This window comes from Typopeltis vanoorti, chromosome 12 (genome assembly GCF_054136105.1).
Source record: "Typopeltis vanoorti isolate ZY-2024b chromosome 12, IOZ_Tvanoo_1.0, whole genome shotgun sequence".
In the NCBI taxonomy this organism is placed as follows: Eukaryota; Metazoa; Arthropoda; class Arachnida; order Uropygi; family Thelyphonidae; genus Typopeltis; species Typopeltis vanoorti.
Genome location: NC_143560.1, coordinates 133,308,630 through 133,329,435, shown reverse-complemented (window position 1 = coordinate 133,329,435; position 20,806 = coordinate 133,308,630). Strand labels below are relative to the sequence as shown.

The following is a 20,806-nucleotide window of genomic DNA, read 5'->3' as shown; positions in this document are numbered from 1 at the left end:
CTCAATAGATTGTATGTACTGTGTATACAATATTGTATGTTGTAATTTAGTGTGTTATACAATAACACAGTAAAATACGTAAAGTAAAGTAAATAATATGGTGTATTTCTCTCCCACTCCCCTGTTACGGAGAGTGGTATGGGGGTCCAACAATGAATTAATCTATTTTCCAGAGACTTATATGGAAAATATTATCCTGCAATTCAACAGTTTTGCAATTAGACATTAGTTCGGCGAAGAATTAGTGTCGAATTGCAAGGAACCACTGTATTTGTATATTTTGTCTTCTAGTTTCTTTCCTCCTGCTTTCTGCAACTATGCAGGAATTTTATCTATTCTTGGGGATTTGTTGTTCCTGAATGAACACACTATATTGCTAATATCTTGCTATGATGGTAGCTCTACACATTAATCTTCTGTAGTAGTTGGTATATAATTTTAAGTTAGAAAAGTAATGTTCCTATTCAGTAATTCATGGATATATTCCCTCCATGTTTTTTTTTTTATTTTTGTGTGTGAGCGTGCGCGTGCACTAACATGCTTCCTTGTTCATCTCTGCATATATCTAGTTGAGGTTTATCATCCTTTGTTTTATTTTTGTTAAGATCACTTATTCTGTGTACATCATTTCATTAAGGGCTAGTCTTTTCTTCTTCAACAAATTTTATCTTCCTCATCTGTTTTTCATATTTTCCTTCTTTAATGCTAGTTGGTGCTAGTTGGTCTTGCAGCAAATCCTTTGTATGCTTTATTTCTTTTTATTCCTTGATTTATTTTTATTGCTTGAGCACATTCTTCATCAAACCAATATATCTTTTCTTCTGATTATTTTTGGATTCCAGAGTTTCTTCTGCAGTATTCAGAATTCATTTTTTAATGTGTCCAGCTTCCTTCTTTATCTTATTCTATATTATCAGCCCTCTTATTTTTGCAACTCTACAACTATACTACCTCACTAGAATACTTCAACCAATTCTTATACTCAAAATTCTGCAGTCCTGAAATAATCAATATTATTTATCTCCTAGACATTCAAGAGACTATCTATTGACAGTGGCCCAGATGCAGTCTAATCAATGCCATATATAAGGGTGTGCTGAGAAGTTGTGATAATCACTATGAAGGAATTAAGGTAGAACCATGTAACTTACACATTATTCTACATATTCCCCACAAAGTGTTATGCACTCATTACAATGCTGCTGCATCATTTGCAATCCTCTGAGAAAAAAAAAGTCTTACCTTGTTGCACAAACCAGTCATTTCTGTTCTAGGTGTTTATCAGAACTTTTTAGCAGTCCCCCCCCAAACAACAGTGTATTCTCACATTCTTATTCAGACTTGTCAGCATCATTTTCAATATGGTAGAAATCCTTTAGATGACTTTCAACTTCAGTCATTTATCCACCATTATTTATAGATACTTTGCTTCCTCCATCTGTAACACAGCACTGCTATATACACTACATTCCATTTCTCCTAGCCAAAGTGCAAATTTTACACTTGCCAAAAACATTAATTTAATATCCCCAATCATATGTCCATTGAATCAGAATATCCTGTCCAAATACTCCTAAAACAATACTGCATCAGAATTTCCTTTTATTACTATTATTATTCCTCATTAATGATACTTCTATGGAGTCCCAAGGAGGCCACTCTACACTACGGTACACTAACTGTTACAAAACATAATCCACTTACTGCCAGTCTGATTAGATGATGTCTCATTCTCCAAGCTACAGGTTTGAATCTCACTCTGGATAGACATATGTGAATGTTCTTAGTGACAGATGATTTTTCAATGTCTTGTGGGGCTTGAATTGTTGCTATAGCAAGATTTCTGAATAATCTAACCTCTATTTCACTCATAGTACTAAATGTTATATAAGATTTCGAACCTTTCACAGCAGGAACGATATTTAAATATAAAAGGGAAAAAAGTATTTCTGTCTGTTAATTGTGTGTGGAATTCTGTTCTGGGATGTCCACTTAATTTTTTCTGCAGATGAAGCAAAATTGTGGAAGGTAATTGATATATTGTTTCACCATACATAACTCACAATCTTTCAACCAACTCTTCCTGTATTCAAGCCATTAATCTACTATCCATTCCCCCAATGCCAAAACCAATTGTTATGTGGTATTCTATCAAGAAGCTTTGCAAAATTCAAAAGCAAAATTGAAATACTTCACGTTCAAATTTTCAGCCTTCTGCCTTCTCCTCACAACTGTAATCAATGTTATTTCCTGTTTGGGCACAGCAATTATTTTGGCTTCCTTCCACAGTTTTTGTAGTTTTCCAGTTGTTATAATTTTTGTGAAGAGGGGGGGGCCAGCCACGTTTGACCTCATTGGCCAATATGTTTTAGAAACTTGGGGAGGATACCATCCACTCCTGCAGCGATATTCTTGGTGAGTTTTAAGGCTTCCTGTACCTCTTCCAGAGAAACTGGGCATACAAGTTCAGAAAGCTCGGAGGACATCTTCAGATTTTTTCTGATGGAAGATTGCACAGTTATTTTCCTGGTAGAGCTGGGACTTATCTTGGAGGTTTTCAGTAAATGATTTGATCGGGAGATATCTCTGGTGGTTTGTATGTTGTTGGTTCTGCCCTCTTCCCTCCCCTCATTTTCTCAGAAGTAAGCGGCTTTTCTGGCTAGATTTGGTGAAGTCAAGTTCATGGATGGTTGAGATCCATCTTTCCTTTCTGTTTTTGTCGAGCATCGCTATGAGCTCCTTAGCAATAGTTGGGTCTTCAGTTTTTTCATATTTGGCTGAAAGTTTCTCAGAATCCCTACTCCAGCATGGGATGTATTGTAGGAATAGAGGCTTTGGCTGCAGTTTTGATTAGTTTGACAAATCTGGGATAGCAATTAGGCGTGGATGGTATATTCTCAAATACATTCAAATTGGATCTGCAAAGATTCCATCTAGCAATTGGTGTTCCACTGAATTGGGATTGATGTCCCTGTCTCTATCAATGTAGGACAATGATGGCTGTTAAGGAATCTGTTGAGGATGGTTCTGGTTTTCTCCTTAAAAGAATTTCACCACTCATCGAAAGAGCACTCCTGATTGAACAAGCTGGCTTCAGGCCAGGAAGAAGTTACTGTGACCAGGTCCTGAACCTGACAACACACTTTCCTATGGGACCACATACCAGCTCAAGCAAATATATATATACACCGATGATTACGCAATCCTACACTTTCTCCTTTGCCAACCTGTAAACAACCTTGAACACAGATCTGAACATTCTGGAAGTGCACTTCAAGCAATAGTACCTGAAGCCAAATCCAACAAAAACTGTGTCCACAGCATTCCACCTGCACAATACAAAGGTGAATCAACACCTCAACCTCTCTTTCTGTGGCAAAATGATAGATCATGAGCCTCACCCAGAATACTTTGAAATGAGCCTATACAGAAGCCTAACCTATAAAATGCACATCACCAACCTGTCCAACAAAATTAAAACGAGAAATAATATCATTTCACGGCTTGCTGAAACAACCTGGGGTTGTGGCACTGATGTCTTAAGGTCATCTGTACTAGCCCTCGCATTCTCTGCAGCAGAATACTGTGCCCCTCATCTGGGAAAAAAGTGTGTGCATAATTAGTGGGACACTGAGAAGACCTCTCTCTCCTGGCTGCCTGTCCTATCTAACATTGCTCCACCAAATATATGGAGAAGACAAGCCTCAATTAAAGTATTTAATAAAGTAATAAGCAACCCGATCCTGCCCCTGCACCAGATTCGCATAAATCCAACTAGTCTTCATCTGAAATCAAGAAACTCTTTCTGGTCCATGGACGAACTCTCTTCAGCTGCCTTACCATCAACACCTGACATATGGAGAGAACATTGGTCCAACAATCTTCCAATGAAGATCCCTGTGCTCCGCAGCCTGATTTTGCCCCTCCTAGGAAGATTTCGTCATCTATCAACAGGATCAAAACTAACCAGGACAGATGTGGCTACCTACTACATAAATGGAGACTGTCAGACCTCCCTTATTGTGACTGTTCCCCTGTGGCCCAGACGATCACTCATACTGTGAATGACTGCCCAAGGCACCAAATTTCATGGTGGTGGCCTCTAGGACATCCATGAGATGACAGGTGAGGCCCTGGATTGACTTTCTGGTCTGGACATTGACCTGTAGCTGGTTTTGCCATAAGAATAAATAAATAAATAAATGTTATTTCCTTTTTCTCCAACATGAAACACAATGATTAAATGTTCATTAAACATTTAATCATTTTTAATCATTGTGTTTTAACATTTAATCATCTACTACTGAAAGTTTAGCACCATTCACACTTTTTTATATTCTTCTCATATTCCATTTTTTCCTTCCCTACCACACACTTACCACTATCTATTCTCTTGCTTAAACCCCCCTCCATGAACCTTCTTCCTCTGCAATTAATGCTCAACCTTACCATTTATCCACTTCATTCTTCACATAGTGTGTTCATCTTTCTAACTCTAGAAATACAGTGATATAGATTCTTTCAAATAGTCCTGGATAACTTTTCAATATGTAACAAACAGAAAGAGAACTAGGTTCACCTCTGCTCTGGAAGTTGTATAACAGATGAGGGTGTTCAGATTTTTTTTTTTTTTTTTTTTTTTTTTTTTTTTTTTTTTTTTTTTTAGAGTGGTGAATGAGTAAAATGGATTGCCTAATCTTTCTCAGAACTCTGAGAAAGATTAGGAGAGTGAATAGATGGCATCAATGGCAGTATTATATTAAAAATGGGGATATTAGGGAAGAACTTGACATTGTTTGCCTTCAGAACAGGAGAAGAAAGGTTGGCAAAAAAAATGTGTTCTTTGTTAGGGATAGTGGGGGAAAAGACCCAGAAGAAAACCAACATCAAAGTAGATTGATGCAATTAAAAGTAACTTAGAAGACAGAAATATAAGAGCTGATAATATTGTAGACTTCACAGATACCAGATTATTTTGGAAGAAAATTGTTGATAGAAAGTTAGTCATGATGTAACTTTTTCACATAGAACTATCATAATACCCTGTATACACCCCCCCCCCCCAGTTAACATGTGGATATTAGGGAAGAACTTGACATTGTTAGCCTTCAGAACAGGAGAAGAAAGGTTGGCAAAAAATGTGTTCTTTGTTAGGGATGGTGGGAAAAAAGACCCAGAAGAAAACCAAGATCAAAGTGGATTGATGCAATTAAAAGTAACTTAGAAGACAGAAATATAAGAGCTGATAATATTGCAGACTTCACAGATACCAGATTATTTTGGAAGAAAATTGTCGATAGGAAGTTAGTCATGATGTAACTTTTTCACATAGAACTATTAATAATACCCTGTATACATCCCCCCCACCACCACCCCCAGTTAACATGTCAGGAATTTGATAATGATGATGATACTCTGACTCAACATAGTCCCCTTTCTCGCTATGTATGTGTATTCATGTATAGTCAATGAACACTTACCTCCATCCTGGGGTAATCGGATAATTCTGTATGCAGTGTAAAAGCAGATGCTTCCCATTAAAAGGATGATTAGCAAGGCACAGAGAAATCCAGCCTAAAAAACAGTTCAAATTTTTCTTTCAGTATAATAACCAGTTGCTAAATTCATAAGTTATTTTATAAAATAAATAAAATTATAATAAATTTCAATTTGATGTGAACATTTGCAATTCACACACAAAACAAATACATGCAATGCTGGATGAAAATAAATTTAATATTTACACTAAAATATGATCTCAGCATAATAATAATAAACAGGTTAGGAGTGAAATGGATGTGTAATCTTATTAAAATCAAGACAGAAGGAAAAGGAAAAGATGTGGGAAAGAATACCATGTGCATAGGAATGATGTTAGTTATGAAATTTATAAGATGCAGGCCATGTAACTTTTGTATGGAAAAGTAAATGTGAGTAAGAAAAGAAACTGGTGCTGCAAGCTAAAGATAACACAAAAGGATTCTAACCTTATATTGCAAATGAAAGAGAGAAGAAACTCTGAAATGAAGAAACTGGGGTGTATGAGGAGGTCATACCTAAGCTGCTTCACAAACTGAATAAGAATCCAGTAATAAGACCAATGAAATATCAGCATAGATGTTAAAATATTGTTAACTTATGTCTGTACTTTACTATCAAAAACATAGGTTTATGATGGGAAGATCCTGTTTGAGCAATTGCTTGCATTTTACAATAATGTTATTGTTCAGTTAGACAAGGGGAATGGATACGCTGCGATACGGCACTCACCGCAAGAGGAAGCATTGTGTGTGTGTTTAGTTATTACAACTGCCAAAAGATGAGTCATTTTTTCATGTTTTAGATAATAATAATATTAGATTAATTCATTGTAGCTTTTGTATTATATTTTGTATTGTATTATGTGATTGACTGAGTTCTTCAGTTTGTAAGTATACGTTTTTTGTTTTTGTTTTTTTTTTAAAGTACAATATTGTCATATGGTGCCAATGCATGGTAGAAAAATAACAGCAAATACATCATTGTTGGATGATTGGAATTTATGAGATTTTGTGCAGTGCAATGTGTGCGAAATGTATTCACCACAAAAATTAAAGGATTTACAGGAGAGTAAAAAGTGAACAAGTTTGTATTAAATGTTTTGACGAGGTAAATGCCAGTTAGGTGGCAAGAGCAAAGTGAATGTAAGTAGAAGAGATAGTATCAACAGTAAGATGGAAAACAATGTCAGAATTAAAATTGAATATGCAGCAGTGGAAGTACAGGAGAACAAAATAGACATAGATATCCCTTTTCTGGTAATGATTTTATGGCAGAGTAGTTATATCAATATGAACTAAGGAAAATCATTTTCTTTAGTGGCTGCGCTTCTCAGTTTGGTCATTAGTGTGGCTATCCATAAGTCTGAACATTCCAAGTTGCAAAGTAAATGAAGTGCTTTTGTCCATGGAACAGCAAAACCAATGAATATGGTTCTCCTGTGAAGAGTTAATGAGGGAGATATTTTAGGACACCTTTTTTTCTAACCACTATCCATCTGGAATGAGAAGAGTGTTACCAGTGAACAGCAAACCTAATGAACTTGGCTATCTGGTGAGAAGTTAATGAGGTAGCTAATTTTCAGGTCACTAAATCCCTTCCCAACTGAGATGAGCAAAGTATATCCTGAAAAGGGATGCCTAATCAAAGGTGCTTTTACTGAAAACTTCAAGATTAAGCACTGAGCTTTTCAGTAAAAACACCTGCGATTTCTATTATTACAACTGTTATTTTTTTATTTAAAAATAAATAAATAAAATAAAAAAAATTATTTATAAGTTACAACATGAATAAACATTCTTTCTTATAGATTTTTTTTTTCCTCTTTAACAGTGATGTCCTATTTTTTATTATTAAAGTTGTTATTTTAGATTTAGGATCCTGGATTTTCTACAGTCCTGTTTATAGTTGTTCTTAGAGAGGAAGGATTCATGGGACGAATATATGGATTCCATATGTATGGGATTTTTAGACCATCATTATTGTTTAGATTGGGGTGGTTGATAATGATCTCACAAGCTTCCTTAAATCTGTGTTCATACCATGTTCATACCAAGCACTAGTTGTCTATATCACACCAAAACATGGTATGAATGCAAATTTAAGGAAGCTTGTGAGATTGTTATCAACCACCCAATCTAATAAAGGCATATATCTGTCCCACGAATCTTTCCTCTCTACGTTATAAACAGGACTGTAGAAAAATCCAGGATCCTAAATCTAAAATAACAACTTAAATAATAAAAAATAGAAATAGGACATCACTGTTAAAGGGGGAAAAAAAATCTATAAGAAAGAATGTTTATTCATGTTGTAATTTATAAATATTTTTTTTTTTTAAATCAAAAATAACAATTGTAATAATAGAAATAGGACATCACTGTTACTGGAAGGAAAACCATCTGTAAGCAAGAATGTTTATTCATGTAATCATAAATAAAATCTAGCTTGATGTAATTCTTTTTTTTTTTTTTCCCCACTAGAGGTCATGCCAGTGAGTAGCATGTGATCAAATCATTGTTTCTCTAGCTTACGGTTTGAAATGTAACACAGCTTGTCTTTTATATTTATGTATGCTCCAGATGATGATCTTGATATGATGATCGAAACGTCAGGATAATAAAACGAGTTATTTTAACACGGTTGTAGAATCCATAATTTCGAATATGAACACTTGATTAATTATTCTAAGTGCTCTGCTATATAACAAGAAATGGGCTGCCGAGGGCATAAAATGGGCATATAAGAAATGGGCTGCCAAGTTTAAACATGGCAAACCAGCCTTCAAGATGATCCATGTGAAGGACTTCCAAAAAGTGTAACAACACTAGAAATCACTGATCAAGTGCACGATATGGTATTGGATGACCGGCAAGTCAAAGTGCTTGAAATTACTGAGATTATGGCATTTCAAAACAATGTGAATGATATATTTTGCATGAGGAATTGCAAATGAAAAAGCTTTGTGCAAAATGGGTGGCACGCTTGCTCACAGCAGATCAAAATCGAACTCACATGAAAATCTCTGAACAGTGTTTAGAGCGTTTTAACAAGAATAAAACTGATTTTTTGCATCAATTTATTAGTATGGATGAAACTTGGATTCACCATTACATACCAGAATCCAAACAGCAGTTAAAACAGTGGACAGAAGCCTTGGTCTTACTCTGGGTCTTTTTCCAACAATATCCTGGTAAAGAACACTTGTTTTGCTAACCTTCCCTCTCTCCCATTCTGTTTACATGACAGTTGTAATACATAAGAATGTAGCTAAAACATGATCACACTTTTAAGTGTGATCATATTACAATGTGGTCTCAATACTGAAAACTTCTATGGGAAGTTTTCAGTATTGAGACCACATTGTAATATAAATAAGGAGCTTATTATTTAACAAATCCACACTAACAATCAGAGAGAATTCTACAATTATTAACTCCATCCTGGATCCTAATTCTTAACCTTCACCACAACTGCAGGTACAATCTATGATTCGAAGTCTAAGATTAGTTCTGCTAACCCAATCAGCACATCAAGACATAATCAAGTTGCATATTAATATCTTCATTTTTAATATGATTCTGCCATTAATAATAACCATTCAACCTTAATCTTTTGTAGAACTCTCATGTCGTGGTCTCTAGTATTTAATAAAATGTTTTAATTCTAATCCAGCTCTCAGCTGTTTATAAGTTAAAACTGGTTTGAAACACTGTCTCATAAATAGCTAGTTGGTGTTTTGACTAATTTTTTTCTTATTCCATATAAATTTATTCAGATGACTTCCTACCATATCAGCTTTATTAATTCTGTTGTCTATTTCCAAAAATAATTTTACCATCTTTACTAAAAATTGTGCCTAAATAACTGAAATGTTTTACTTGTTCTACAGGTTCTCCATTCGGGATGCAATTAATGTTTTCAATGTTTCTGTAATATAGGTCATCTCTACCTATAATATATATAGAGATCACCTTGCTAATGCTTCTGCCTCATATCTCCACTTGGGCCTGGCTCCCACTGAAGAGACCTCAATAAAGGTCGAAACTAGTCTAGGTAGTGGCCCTTCCCTTAATGCATAACATTATACATATCTGCAAGGAGATGTGTTTCGCATTATGGGAGATACTGAGATAGGAGTGTTGGTACCTTGCTCCACCTTTGCAACGAGTTGCACCACCTTACCCCAGTCCTGAAGATACTTTCAGGTGCAAACTTTGTTTGCTCACACTTGGATAAAGGATTAAACTAAATTTATTATAGTCTAACCAAATGAAAAAAAAACGTTCAACATCAAAGATTTGTACTGGATTTATTTAGAAGTATAGTATGTCATCACCTGTTGGATTTCTGCTCAGGACATGGACTGGTTATTACTAACACCATATTCCAAAATAAAAATGTGCAAAAATACACGTGGAGAGATGAGACAAGGAATAAGAAGTCTCACTGACTATGTAATTGATAGTGATGATTTCTCACTGGTGCAGGACACTAGAGTGTACAGAGGATTTGAAATTGGAAGTGATCACCATTTAGTCTTGAGCAGGATAAAATTGAATTTCATATTCAAAAAGGAGAATATGTAAGAAAGATTTAAAGCAAATAAAAGTTGAGCAGCTCTCAGATGTGAACTGGAGACTAAAATATACAAACATTATTCAAGAAAAAATGAGTTTCAGAGTAGGGACCAAACCTTGGAAATTCAGTGGAAGCTCTGAAGAAAACAATTATTGATTCAGACGGAGAGGCATGTGGTAAGGTTTTCTGCAAGGATAGAATAATCAGAACTCCATGGTGAACACAGGAAGTTAAAGAGGTAGTGAAGGAAAAGCATATCAAAAGTTCCTGGCGAATAACTCAACTTATGCTCTTAGAGAATAGAGAAACAAATGTAAGAAAGCTAAACACTGTGTAAAACTAGCTAAACAAAAGTCATGGGAAGACTTTGGCAAGAACATAAAAAATAAATATCAGAAAGGTGGCAAAATATTCTGGAGGCTGTTGAAAAAGCTCAGAAATGGAGGAAAGAGTATTGTAAAAGGAATTAGAGATGATAAAGGTGACATGAAAACTGAAGAAAAAGATATCCTTGATATATGGAGTAATTAATATGAAAAAATTGCTAAATGAAAGTGTGAGTCTGCAAGATTCCCTGACTAAACTGAATAAGTGTTGTAGTAAATTTGCTTTCAAAATCAGCAATAACAAGACAAATATAATGAAAATAGGCAGAAACATTGAAAATATAAACTGCATCATGAATGGAGAACCTATAGAACAAGTAAAACCATTCAGCTATTTAGGCACAATTTTTAGTGAAGATGGTAAATTAAATATGGAAACCGACAACAGAATTAACTAACCAGGAATACAATCAGGAATACACATCCATACTTAAAGTAGAAAAAGCCATCAAAAGCCTCAAATGTGGCAAGGTAAAAAGAGTAGATGATATTCGACGAGAAATGCTCAAGAATGCAGGTATAAAAGTCTTCCAGTGGCTACACTGTAAAGTTCAGAAGGCCTGGTCAAAAGGATGATTTTGATTGGAGTAGTGTTCTCATGGTACCCATATACAAAAACTGAGTGTGAGAAATACAGAGGTATTTCCATACTGAGTGTTCCTGGTAAGATATATGCAATTATACTTGAGAAACGGTTGAGAAGGATTGTGGAAGAAAAGCTTGGTGAAGAACAAGCTGGATTCAGGCCAAAGAGGGTGACAGGATCAGATCTTCCTTTACGACAAACAGTTCAGAAATCATGGGAATATAACAAAGATCTGTATTTAAGTTTTTGTAGATCTGGAAAAGGCATATGACAAGGTGCCAAGAGAGAAGCTATTCAATACGCTACAGTTATATTGTATTCAATGGGGCATTATATCAAGCAATACTTAATCTTTATTTGAGTTGTATGTCAGCAGTTAGAATTGAAGGAAATACAGGAAGGTGGTTTAATGTTAAATCTGGTGTCAGACAAGGATGCACATTATCTATATGGGTCACATTATGAAGGAAAGCAGTATTAAAGTTGATATCAAAATTGGAGCTATTAATCTCACCTCTTTACTTTATGCAGATAACGTTATACATTTAAATAAATTCAGTACAAGTCTGCAAGATTCCCTGACTAAACTGAATAAGTGTTGCAGTAAATTTGCTTTGAAAATGAGCAATAACAAGACAAATATAACGAAAGTAGGCAGAAAAACTGAAAATATCAACTGCATCATAAATGGAGAACCTATAGAACAAGTAAAACCTTTCAGACACTTAGGCACAATTTTTAGTGAAGATGATAAATTAAATATGGAAACTGACAACAGAATTAACAAAGCTGGTATAAGGAAGTCAGCTGAATAAATTTATATGGAATAAGAGAGAAATTAGTCAAAACACTAAATTAGCTATATATAAGACAGTGTTCAAACCAATTTTAACTTGTAGATCTGAGAGCTGGGTTAGAAATAAAACACTTGACAAAAGACTAGAGAATGCAGATGTGAGAGTCCTGAGAAAGATTAGGGGCATGAACAGATGACATCAATGGCAATATCATATTAAAAATGAGGATATTAGTTAAAAACTTGCCATTGTTAGCATTCATGAATATGTTAGCAGAGCCAAGCTCACCAGGTATGATCACTTAAACAGAATGGAAGAGGAAGTGTTCTCTGTCAGGTTGGCAGGAAAAAGATCCAGAGGAAGACCAACATATAGGTGGATTGATACAGTAAAATGCACCTTAGAAGACAGAAATGGGGTGCTTAAGGGTCAAAGCTGTATAACTGAGAGGAGACCTCCACATAGCCTTTAAAGGAATGCGGACAACCGACCAGGGCTTCTGACCTAATGTCCAATCCTCACCTTCTTGTGGTGCACCCTGTTAGATATCTACCTGGATACTGAATGAACGAGGATGGGCTGGCAATTTAGGATTTAGCCGACCAACCTGTATTCTTATTGGTTAAACCAAAATAAAAAATGATGGAACAACATGACAAAATTTCATGCCGGCTGGGGCATCGCCGAGTTAAACAAGCCCCCGTTGTTTTCGCCAGGAAACCAGGTGCAAACATTGAAAAGTCAGCTACTGGAACAAATCTGAAAATACACCCCAAATCAACATCGCCAGAGTTAAAGATCAGTACTATCAACATAAGAAGCCTGAATGGCAAAGAAATGGAGAGTTAGCTGAGGAATTAGATAAGTACCAGATCGACATAATAGAGGTGACTGAAACAAAAAAGATAAAAACTGGTGAGATCTTTCTGAGCAATAAATACAAAATGTTATATTCAGGCAATGACAATCAAGGAAAAGAAGGAGTAGCCATAGTATTCAATACAAAATACGAGGCTAATCTTCTTGAATGGCAGGCAGTCTCAAGTGGAGAAATGTGGGCAAATATGAGAATGGGGAACTGGACAATGAGAAGTATTTGTGCCTATGGTCCTACACAAGGTTCAACTAAGGTAGAAGTGGAGGAATTTTTTGAGGCTTTAGAAAAAGCAATTGACACACTGAAAAAGGAAAATTTGGTCCTTGTAGGGGATCTAAATAGCAGAGTAGGAAATGATTGTGAGACATACAAAAACATATTGGGAAAATTTGGAGAAAAGAGGAAAGCTAATAATAATGGCAAATATCTGTTGGATTTCTGCTCAGGACATGGACTGGTTATTACGAACACCATGTTCCAACATAAAAATGTGCACAAATTATCATCGAGAGAAGAGGCAAGGATTAAGAAAAGTCTCATTGACTACGTTATTGTTGATAGTGATGTTTACTCCCTGGTGCAGGACACAGAGTGTACAGAGGATTTGAAATTGGAAGTGATCACTATTTAGTCTTGAGCAGGATAAAATTGAATTTCATATTGAAAAGAATAACATGTAAGAAAGTTTTAAAGCGAATAAAAGTTGAGCAGCTCTCAGATGTGAACTGTAGACTAAAATACAGAAAGATTATTGAAGAAAAAATGAAAGAGTTTGAGAACAGGAACCAAACCTTGGCGATTCAGTGGCAAGCCTTGAAGAAAACCCTGATTGATTCAGCCAGAGAGGCATGTGGTGAGGTTGTCTGCAAGGATAGAAAAATCAGAACTCCATGGTGGACACAGGAAGTTAAAGAGGCAGTGAAGGAAAAGAAGAAAGCATATCAAAAGTTCCTGGCAAATAAGTCAGCTTGTGCTCTTAGAGAATACAGAGACAAATGTAAGAAAGCTAAACAATGTGTAAAACTAGCTAAACAAAAGTCATGGGAGGACTTTGGCAAAAATTGGGATTGGATAGTATACCAGCTCGTATTGTACGAGAAGCAGTTAAAGAATTGTCAGTACCCTTGACCATTTTGTTTAATTTGAGTCTAGGGTCTGGGTTAGTCCCGAGCAGGTGGAAAGAGGGGAAAATAGTTCCACTGCATAAAGGTGGTTCCAAGACTGCTGTAGTAAATTACCGACCGATTAGCATATCAGGAATCATTGTCAAGGTCTTAGAGAAAATAGTCAAGAGGAAAATACAAGATTGGATAGAAGAAAATGGGATACTGTATCGGGGACAGCATGGTTTTGTGAAGGGTAGGTCATGCCTCAGTAACTTGCTCACGTGTTATAACACAGTGACGGCTGAACTGGATAAGGGTAATGGGTTTACGGTGATTCAACTGGACCTTGCCAAGGCCTTTGACAGGATTCCACATGGAATTCTAATCAGTAAATTGCAGCATATGGGAATGGACATAGGGTTGGTGAGATGGATAGGAGGGTGGTTGACGGAGAGATATCAGAGAGTGGTTTACTCGGGAGTAGAGTCCACAAGACGGCCTGTGACTAGTGGTGTGCCACAAGGATCTGCTCTTGGACCACTGCTGTTTAATTTGTTCATAAATGATATAGGAAATGATCTGAGAGGAACAGTTCATTTGTTTGCGGATGATGCGAAGTTGGGTAGGGCAATAGTGAATGCAGATGACGTCAAAATTTTGCAGGATGATTTGGATAGATTGGAGGTCTGGGCTAAGGAGAATGGATGTCAGTTTAATGTGGCAAAATGTAAGGTTATGCATTTTGGGGTGAAAAGATTGGCGGCAGTTTACTGCATTGGTGGAACCGTGCTCCAGGAAATTGATGAGGCACGAGATTTAGGAGTGTTGGTAGATAAGGAATTGAAATTTAGGGGACACATTGCAAAAGTGACCAAAACAGCCTATCAAATCACTTGGTTGCTGAAGAATACGATGACAAGCAGAGACAAGCAGGTTATTGTTCCTCTGTATCGAGCCTTGAAAAGACCCCATCTAGACTACTGTGCTCAGATTTGGTCACCTAGGTTTCTTCTTGATGGGGAGGATGTGGAGAGGATCCAGAGGCGAGTGACCAAGATGATAGCAGGTCTGTGGAATGAACCGTATGAGAACAGGTTGAGGATTTGTGGGTTGCAAAAATTGGTTGATAGGCGGAGGAGGGGAGATATGATTGAGACATTCAAATTACTGAAGGGTTTCTATAAAATTAATTCAGAAGATATTTTTGAGAACAGGGCTGGTTGTGGGAGGACTAGGGGACATCCATGGAAACTGGGCAAAAGTGTGGTTAGTAAAGGTGTTAGAGCTGGGTTCTTTACTTTTAGAGTAGTGAATGAGTGGAATGCGCTCCCTGAGTATGTGGTGGATGCTGTGACAGTGAATGAGTTTAAGGCGAGGTATGATAGATACTGTATGAATGTCAAATAGTTGTGATGAATATGATTTGGGGCCTCCCTCGATGAGTCCAATGACTCCCTGGAGTTGCCCGTAATAATAATAATAATAATATAGAAAATAAATATCAAAAAGGTGGCAAAATATTCTGAAGGTTATTGAAGAAGCTTAGGAATGGAGGAAAGAGTGCTGTAAAAGGAGTTAGAGATGATAAAAGTGACATGAAAATAGGAGAAAAAGATATCCTTGAAGTATGGACTAATTACTTTGAAAAACGGCTAAATGAAGCAAGAAGTGATGACAGCACAGTGGTAAAAAACACTGACCAGGCATGCAGGCAGGAATACATATCTGTACTTGAAGTAGAAAAAGCCATCAAAGGCTTGAAATGTGGAAAGGCAGCAAGAGTAGGTGATATTCGACCAGAAATGCTGAAGTATGGTGGTATAAGAGTCTTACGGTGGCTGCACTGCATAATTCAGAAAGCCTGGACAGAGGGACGAATTCCCGATGATTGGAGTAGAGCTCTCATAGTACTCATATATAAAAAGGGAAATAAAACTGAATGTGAAAATTACAGAGGTATTTCCCTAATGAGTGTTCCTGGCAAGATCTATGCGAGTATACTTGAGAAACGGTTGAGAAGAATTGTGGAAGGAAAGCTTGGTGAAGAACAAGCTGGATTCAGGCCAAATAGAGGCTGTCAGGATCAGATCTTCACTTTATGAAAAATAGTCGAGAAAGCATGGGAATATAACAAAGATCTATATTTAAGTTTTGCCGATCTGGAAAAGGAATATGACAAGGTGCTAAGAGAGAAGCTATTCTATATGCTACAGTTATATGGTATTATATCAAGCAATACTTAGTCTTTATTTGAGTTGTAAGTCAGCAGTTAGAATTGAAGGAAGTACAGGAAGATGGTTTAATGTTAAATCTGGTGTGAGACAAGGATGTACATTATTCCCTCTGTAATTCATCATCTATATCAATCACATTATGGAGGAAAGCGGTATTAAACATGATATCAGAATTGGAGATGTTAATGTCAGCTCTTTCCTTTATATGAACGATGTTATACTTCTAAATAAATCTGCTACAAGTTTGCATGATTCTCTGACTAAATCGAATAACTGTTATAATAGATATGGCATGAAGGTCAGCAATAGAAAGACAAAGGCAATGAAAATAGGTAGAATCGTTGAAAATGTCAACTGTGTTTTGTACGGAGAACATGTGGAACAAGTAAAACATTTCAGCTGCTTAGGCATGATTTTTAATGAAGATGGTAAATTAAATATAGAAATAGACAACAGAATCAATAAAGCTGGTATGGTAGGAAGTCAATTGAATAAATTCATATGGAATAAGAGGGAAATTAGTCGGAACACTAAATTAGCTGTATACAAGATAGTTTTCAAACCAATTTTAACTTATGGATCTGAGAGCTGGGTCAGAAGTAAAACACTTGACCAAAGACTAGAGACCGCAGATGTGAGCGTCCTGAGAAAGATTAGAGGCGTGAACAGATGACATTAATGGCAATATCATATTAAAAATGAGGATATTAGGAAAGAACTTGACATTGTCAGCATCCAGGAATGCGTTAGCAGAGCTAATCTCAGGTGGTAAGGTCACTTAAACAGAATGGGCGAAGAGAGATTAGCAAAACAAGTGTTCTCTGCCAGGTTGGCAGAAAAACGACTCAGAGGAAGACCAAGATATAGGTGGATTGATACAGTACAAAGTGCCTTAGATGATAGAAATATACGATCCGATAATGTTGGAGTCTTGACAGGTAACAGATTGATTTGGAGGAAAATTGTGATAGAAAGTTAGTAATGATGTAAATTTTTCATATAGTACTATCATATCCTGTACACCTCTTGAAGGTACATGTAAGGAATTTGATGATGATCTATCATCTGCATAAAGTAAGAGCCGAGATTAACATCTCTATTTTTGATATCAGATTTAGTACCACTTTCCTTCATATTCATCATCTAATATTCAATTAGATGATGAATAACAATGAAAATATAACATATACTCTTGTCTCACACCTGATTTAACATCAAACTATCTTCCTCCACCTCCTTCAGTTCTACCTGTTGACTTACAAACTCAAATATAAACCAGTATTGCATGATATAATGTCCAATTTAGACCATATAACTGTTGCATTCAAACAGCTTTTCTCTTGATACATTGTCACATTCCTTTTTCTAGATCCAACACTTATATACAGATCCTCATTGTATTCCTGCGATTTCTCAAACTATGTCTTAAAGTGAAAATCTGATTCTGACTACCTCTAATTTGTTCTTCTCCAAGATTACCTTCTACAATTTTTTTTTAAAATTCTCTCAAGTATATTTGCATAATTCTTACCAGGAACATTAAGCCGGGAAATTCCTTCGCAATTCTCATATTCAGTTTTATTTCCCTTTTTTATATGCAAGTGCTCTGAGAGCTCAACCCCAATAATCTTGAATTCAACTCTTCCTGGCCTTCTGAGGAGAGTTTAAGGTTTACAAGTGCATGAGGAGTGTGCTTCAATTACTAAGTACTTTGGATGTCAATAAAGCAATAGAAATGGATGGGATTTTGCCAAATGGTTTAAAAGAATATGATAAAGAACTGAGTTCCATACTGATTTGCCTTTTTAATAAATCTAGTTATGGGAAAGGTGCCCAAGGATTGGAAGAATGGTAAGACAGAACTATTATATGAAGGTGGTGGTAGAATGGAAGTTTCAAACTATAGACAAATTTGTATTTCTGCAGCAATGGTTATGGTTTTGGAGAAATTGGTGAGAGATCATATACAGCATTAGGTTTATGAGCATAACATTCTCTGTAAGGGTCAGCATAGATTTGTTAAAGGAATTCTCTCATTATAGTAATTGGCTGCATTTTACAATGAATAACAATAACATTTTATGAGCAAAAAGCATATACTGCCTTTTGGGGGGGGGGGGGGGTTTACAGAAGCATTTGATGGGATGCCACACGATAAGCTGATGTTTAAGTTACAGGAGATGAACTGTGAGGACAGCAAATTGGATCGGGGATTGGCTGTGTGACAGACATCAGAGAGTTGTGAGAGGGAGCAGTATCAAGGAAGCAGAAGGTTAGAAGTGAGGTTCCATGCGTCTCAATACCTGTATATCAATGATGCTGTCAATAGAGTGCAAGTTGTTTCTGTTGTTTGCTGACGATGTGAGGTTCATCATCATCAAATTACTGACATGTACCCTCAAGGGGCATACAGGATATGATAGTAGTACATGAAAAATTTACATCATTACTAACTTCCTATCTACAATTTTCCTCCAAATCAGTCTGTTACTTGTCAAGACTCCAACATTATCATATCTTATATTTCTACTGTCTAAGGCACTTTGTGCCATATCAATTAACCTATATCTTGGTCTTACTCTGGATTGTTTTCCTGCAAACCTGGCAGAGAACATTTGTTTTGCTAACCGCCCCTTTCTGTTTAAGTGACCATACCAGCTGAGATTAGCTCTGCTAACGCATTCCTGGAAGCTGACAATATCAAGTGCTTTCCTAATATCCTTTTTATAATATGATATTGCCTTGATGCCATCTGTTCACGCCTCTAATCTTTCTCAGGACTCTCACATTGCATTCTCTAGTCTTTGGTCAAGTGTTTTACTTCTGACCCAGCTCTCAGATCTGTAAGTTAAAACTGGTTTGAACACTGTCTTGTATACAGCTAATTTAGTGTTCCGACTAATTTCTCTCTTATTCCATATGAATTTATTCAATTGAATTCCTACCATACCAGCTTTAATGATTCTGTTGTCTATTTCTATATTTAATTTACCATCTTCACTAAAAATCATTCCTAAGCAGCTGAAATGTTTTACTTGTTCCACAGGTTCTCCGTTCAAAACACAGTTGACATTTTCAACTATTCTACCTATTTTCATTGCCTTTGTCTTTTTATTGCTGATCTTCATACCATATCTATTATAACAGTTATTCGATTTAGTCAGAGAATCTTGCAAACTTGTAGCGGATTTATTTAGAAGTATAACATCATCCCTATAAAGGAAAGAGCTGACATTAACATCTCCAATTCTGATATCATGTTTAATACCGCTTTCCTTCATAATGTGATTGATATAGATGATGAATAACAGAGGGGATAATGTACATCCTTGTCTCACACCAGTTTTAACATTAAACCATCTTCCTGTACTTCCTTCAATTCTAACTGCTTACAACTCAAATAAAGACTAAGTATTGCTTGATATAATGCCCCATTGATACCATATAACTGTAGTGTATAGTATATCTTCTCTCTTGGCACCTTGTCGTATGCCCTTTCCAGATCGACAAAACTTAAATATAGATCTTTGTTATATTCCCATGCTTTCTCGACTATTTTTCATAAAGTGAAGATCTGATCCTGACAGCCTCTATTTGGCCTGAATCCAGCTTGTTCTTCACCAAGCTTTCCTTCCACAATTCTTCTCAACCGTTTCTCAAGTATACTGGCATAAATCTTGCATGGAACACTCAGTAGGGAAATACCTCTGTAATTCTCCATTCAGTTTTATTTCCCTTTTTATATATGAGTACTATGAGAGCTCTACTCCAATCATCAGGAATTCATCCCTCTGTCCATGCCTTCTGAACTATGCAGTGCAGCCACTGTAAGACTTTTATACCACCATCCTTCAGCATTTCTGGTCGAATATCACCTACTCTTGCTGCCTTTCCACATTTCAAGCCTTTGATGGCCTTTTCTAATTCAAGTATCGATATGTATTCCTGACGAGTGTTTTTTACCACTGTGCTATCACTGCTTGCTTCATTTAGCAGTTTTTCAAAGTAATTAGTCCATACTTCAAGGATATCTTTTTCTCCCATTTTCAGTGACCTTTATCATCTCTAACTCCTTTTATAGCACTCATTCCTCCATTTCTAAGCTTCTACAACAACCTTCAAAATATCTTACCACCTTCTTGATATTTATTTTCTATGTTCTTGCCATAGAAAATAAATATCATTTGCCAAAATCCTCCCATTACTTTTGTTTAGCTAGTTTTACACATTGTTTAGCTTTCTTACATTTGTCTCTGTATTTTCTAAGAGCAAAAGCTGACTTATTTGCCAGGAAATTTTGATATGCTTTCTTGTTTTCCTTCACTGCATCTTTAACTTCCTGTGTTCACCATGGAGTTCTGATTTTTCTATCCTTGCAGACAACCTCACCACATGCCTCTCTGGCTGAATCAATCAGGGTTTTCTTCAAGGTTTGCCACTGAATCTCTAAAGTTTGGTTCCTGTTCTCAAACTCTTTCATTTTTTCTTCAATAATCTTTGTGTATTTTAGTGTACAGTTCATATCTGAGAGCTGCTCAACTTTTATTCGCTTTAAGACTTTTTTAGATGTCATTCTTTTCAATATGAAATTCAATTTTATCCTGCTCAAGACTAAATAGTGATCACTTCCAATTTCAAATCCTCTGCACAGTCTGGTGTCCTGCACCAGAGAGAAAACATCGCTATCAACAATTACAAAAT

The 20,806-nt window shown here is 36.1% G+C and overlaps 1 protein-coding gene across 2 annotated transcripts in view; it reads right to left on the bottom strand.

Annotated features, from left to right (window-relative positions):
• The window catches only part of LOC150101235 (neutral amino acid transporter 9-like), a 350,447-nt gene that overhangs the window by 215,799 nt on the left and 113,842 nt on the right, over positions 1–20,806 (bottom strand). For both annotated transcript variants that reach the window (XM_090401257.1, XM_090401256.1), the window contains exon 5: positions 5,481–5,574. In XM_090401257.1, the coding sequence (XP_090257383.1) occupies positions 5,481–5,574 (94 nt within the window). The remainder of the gene's footprint in view (positions 1–5,480; positions 5,575–20,806) is intronic.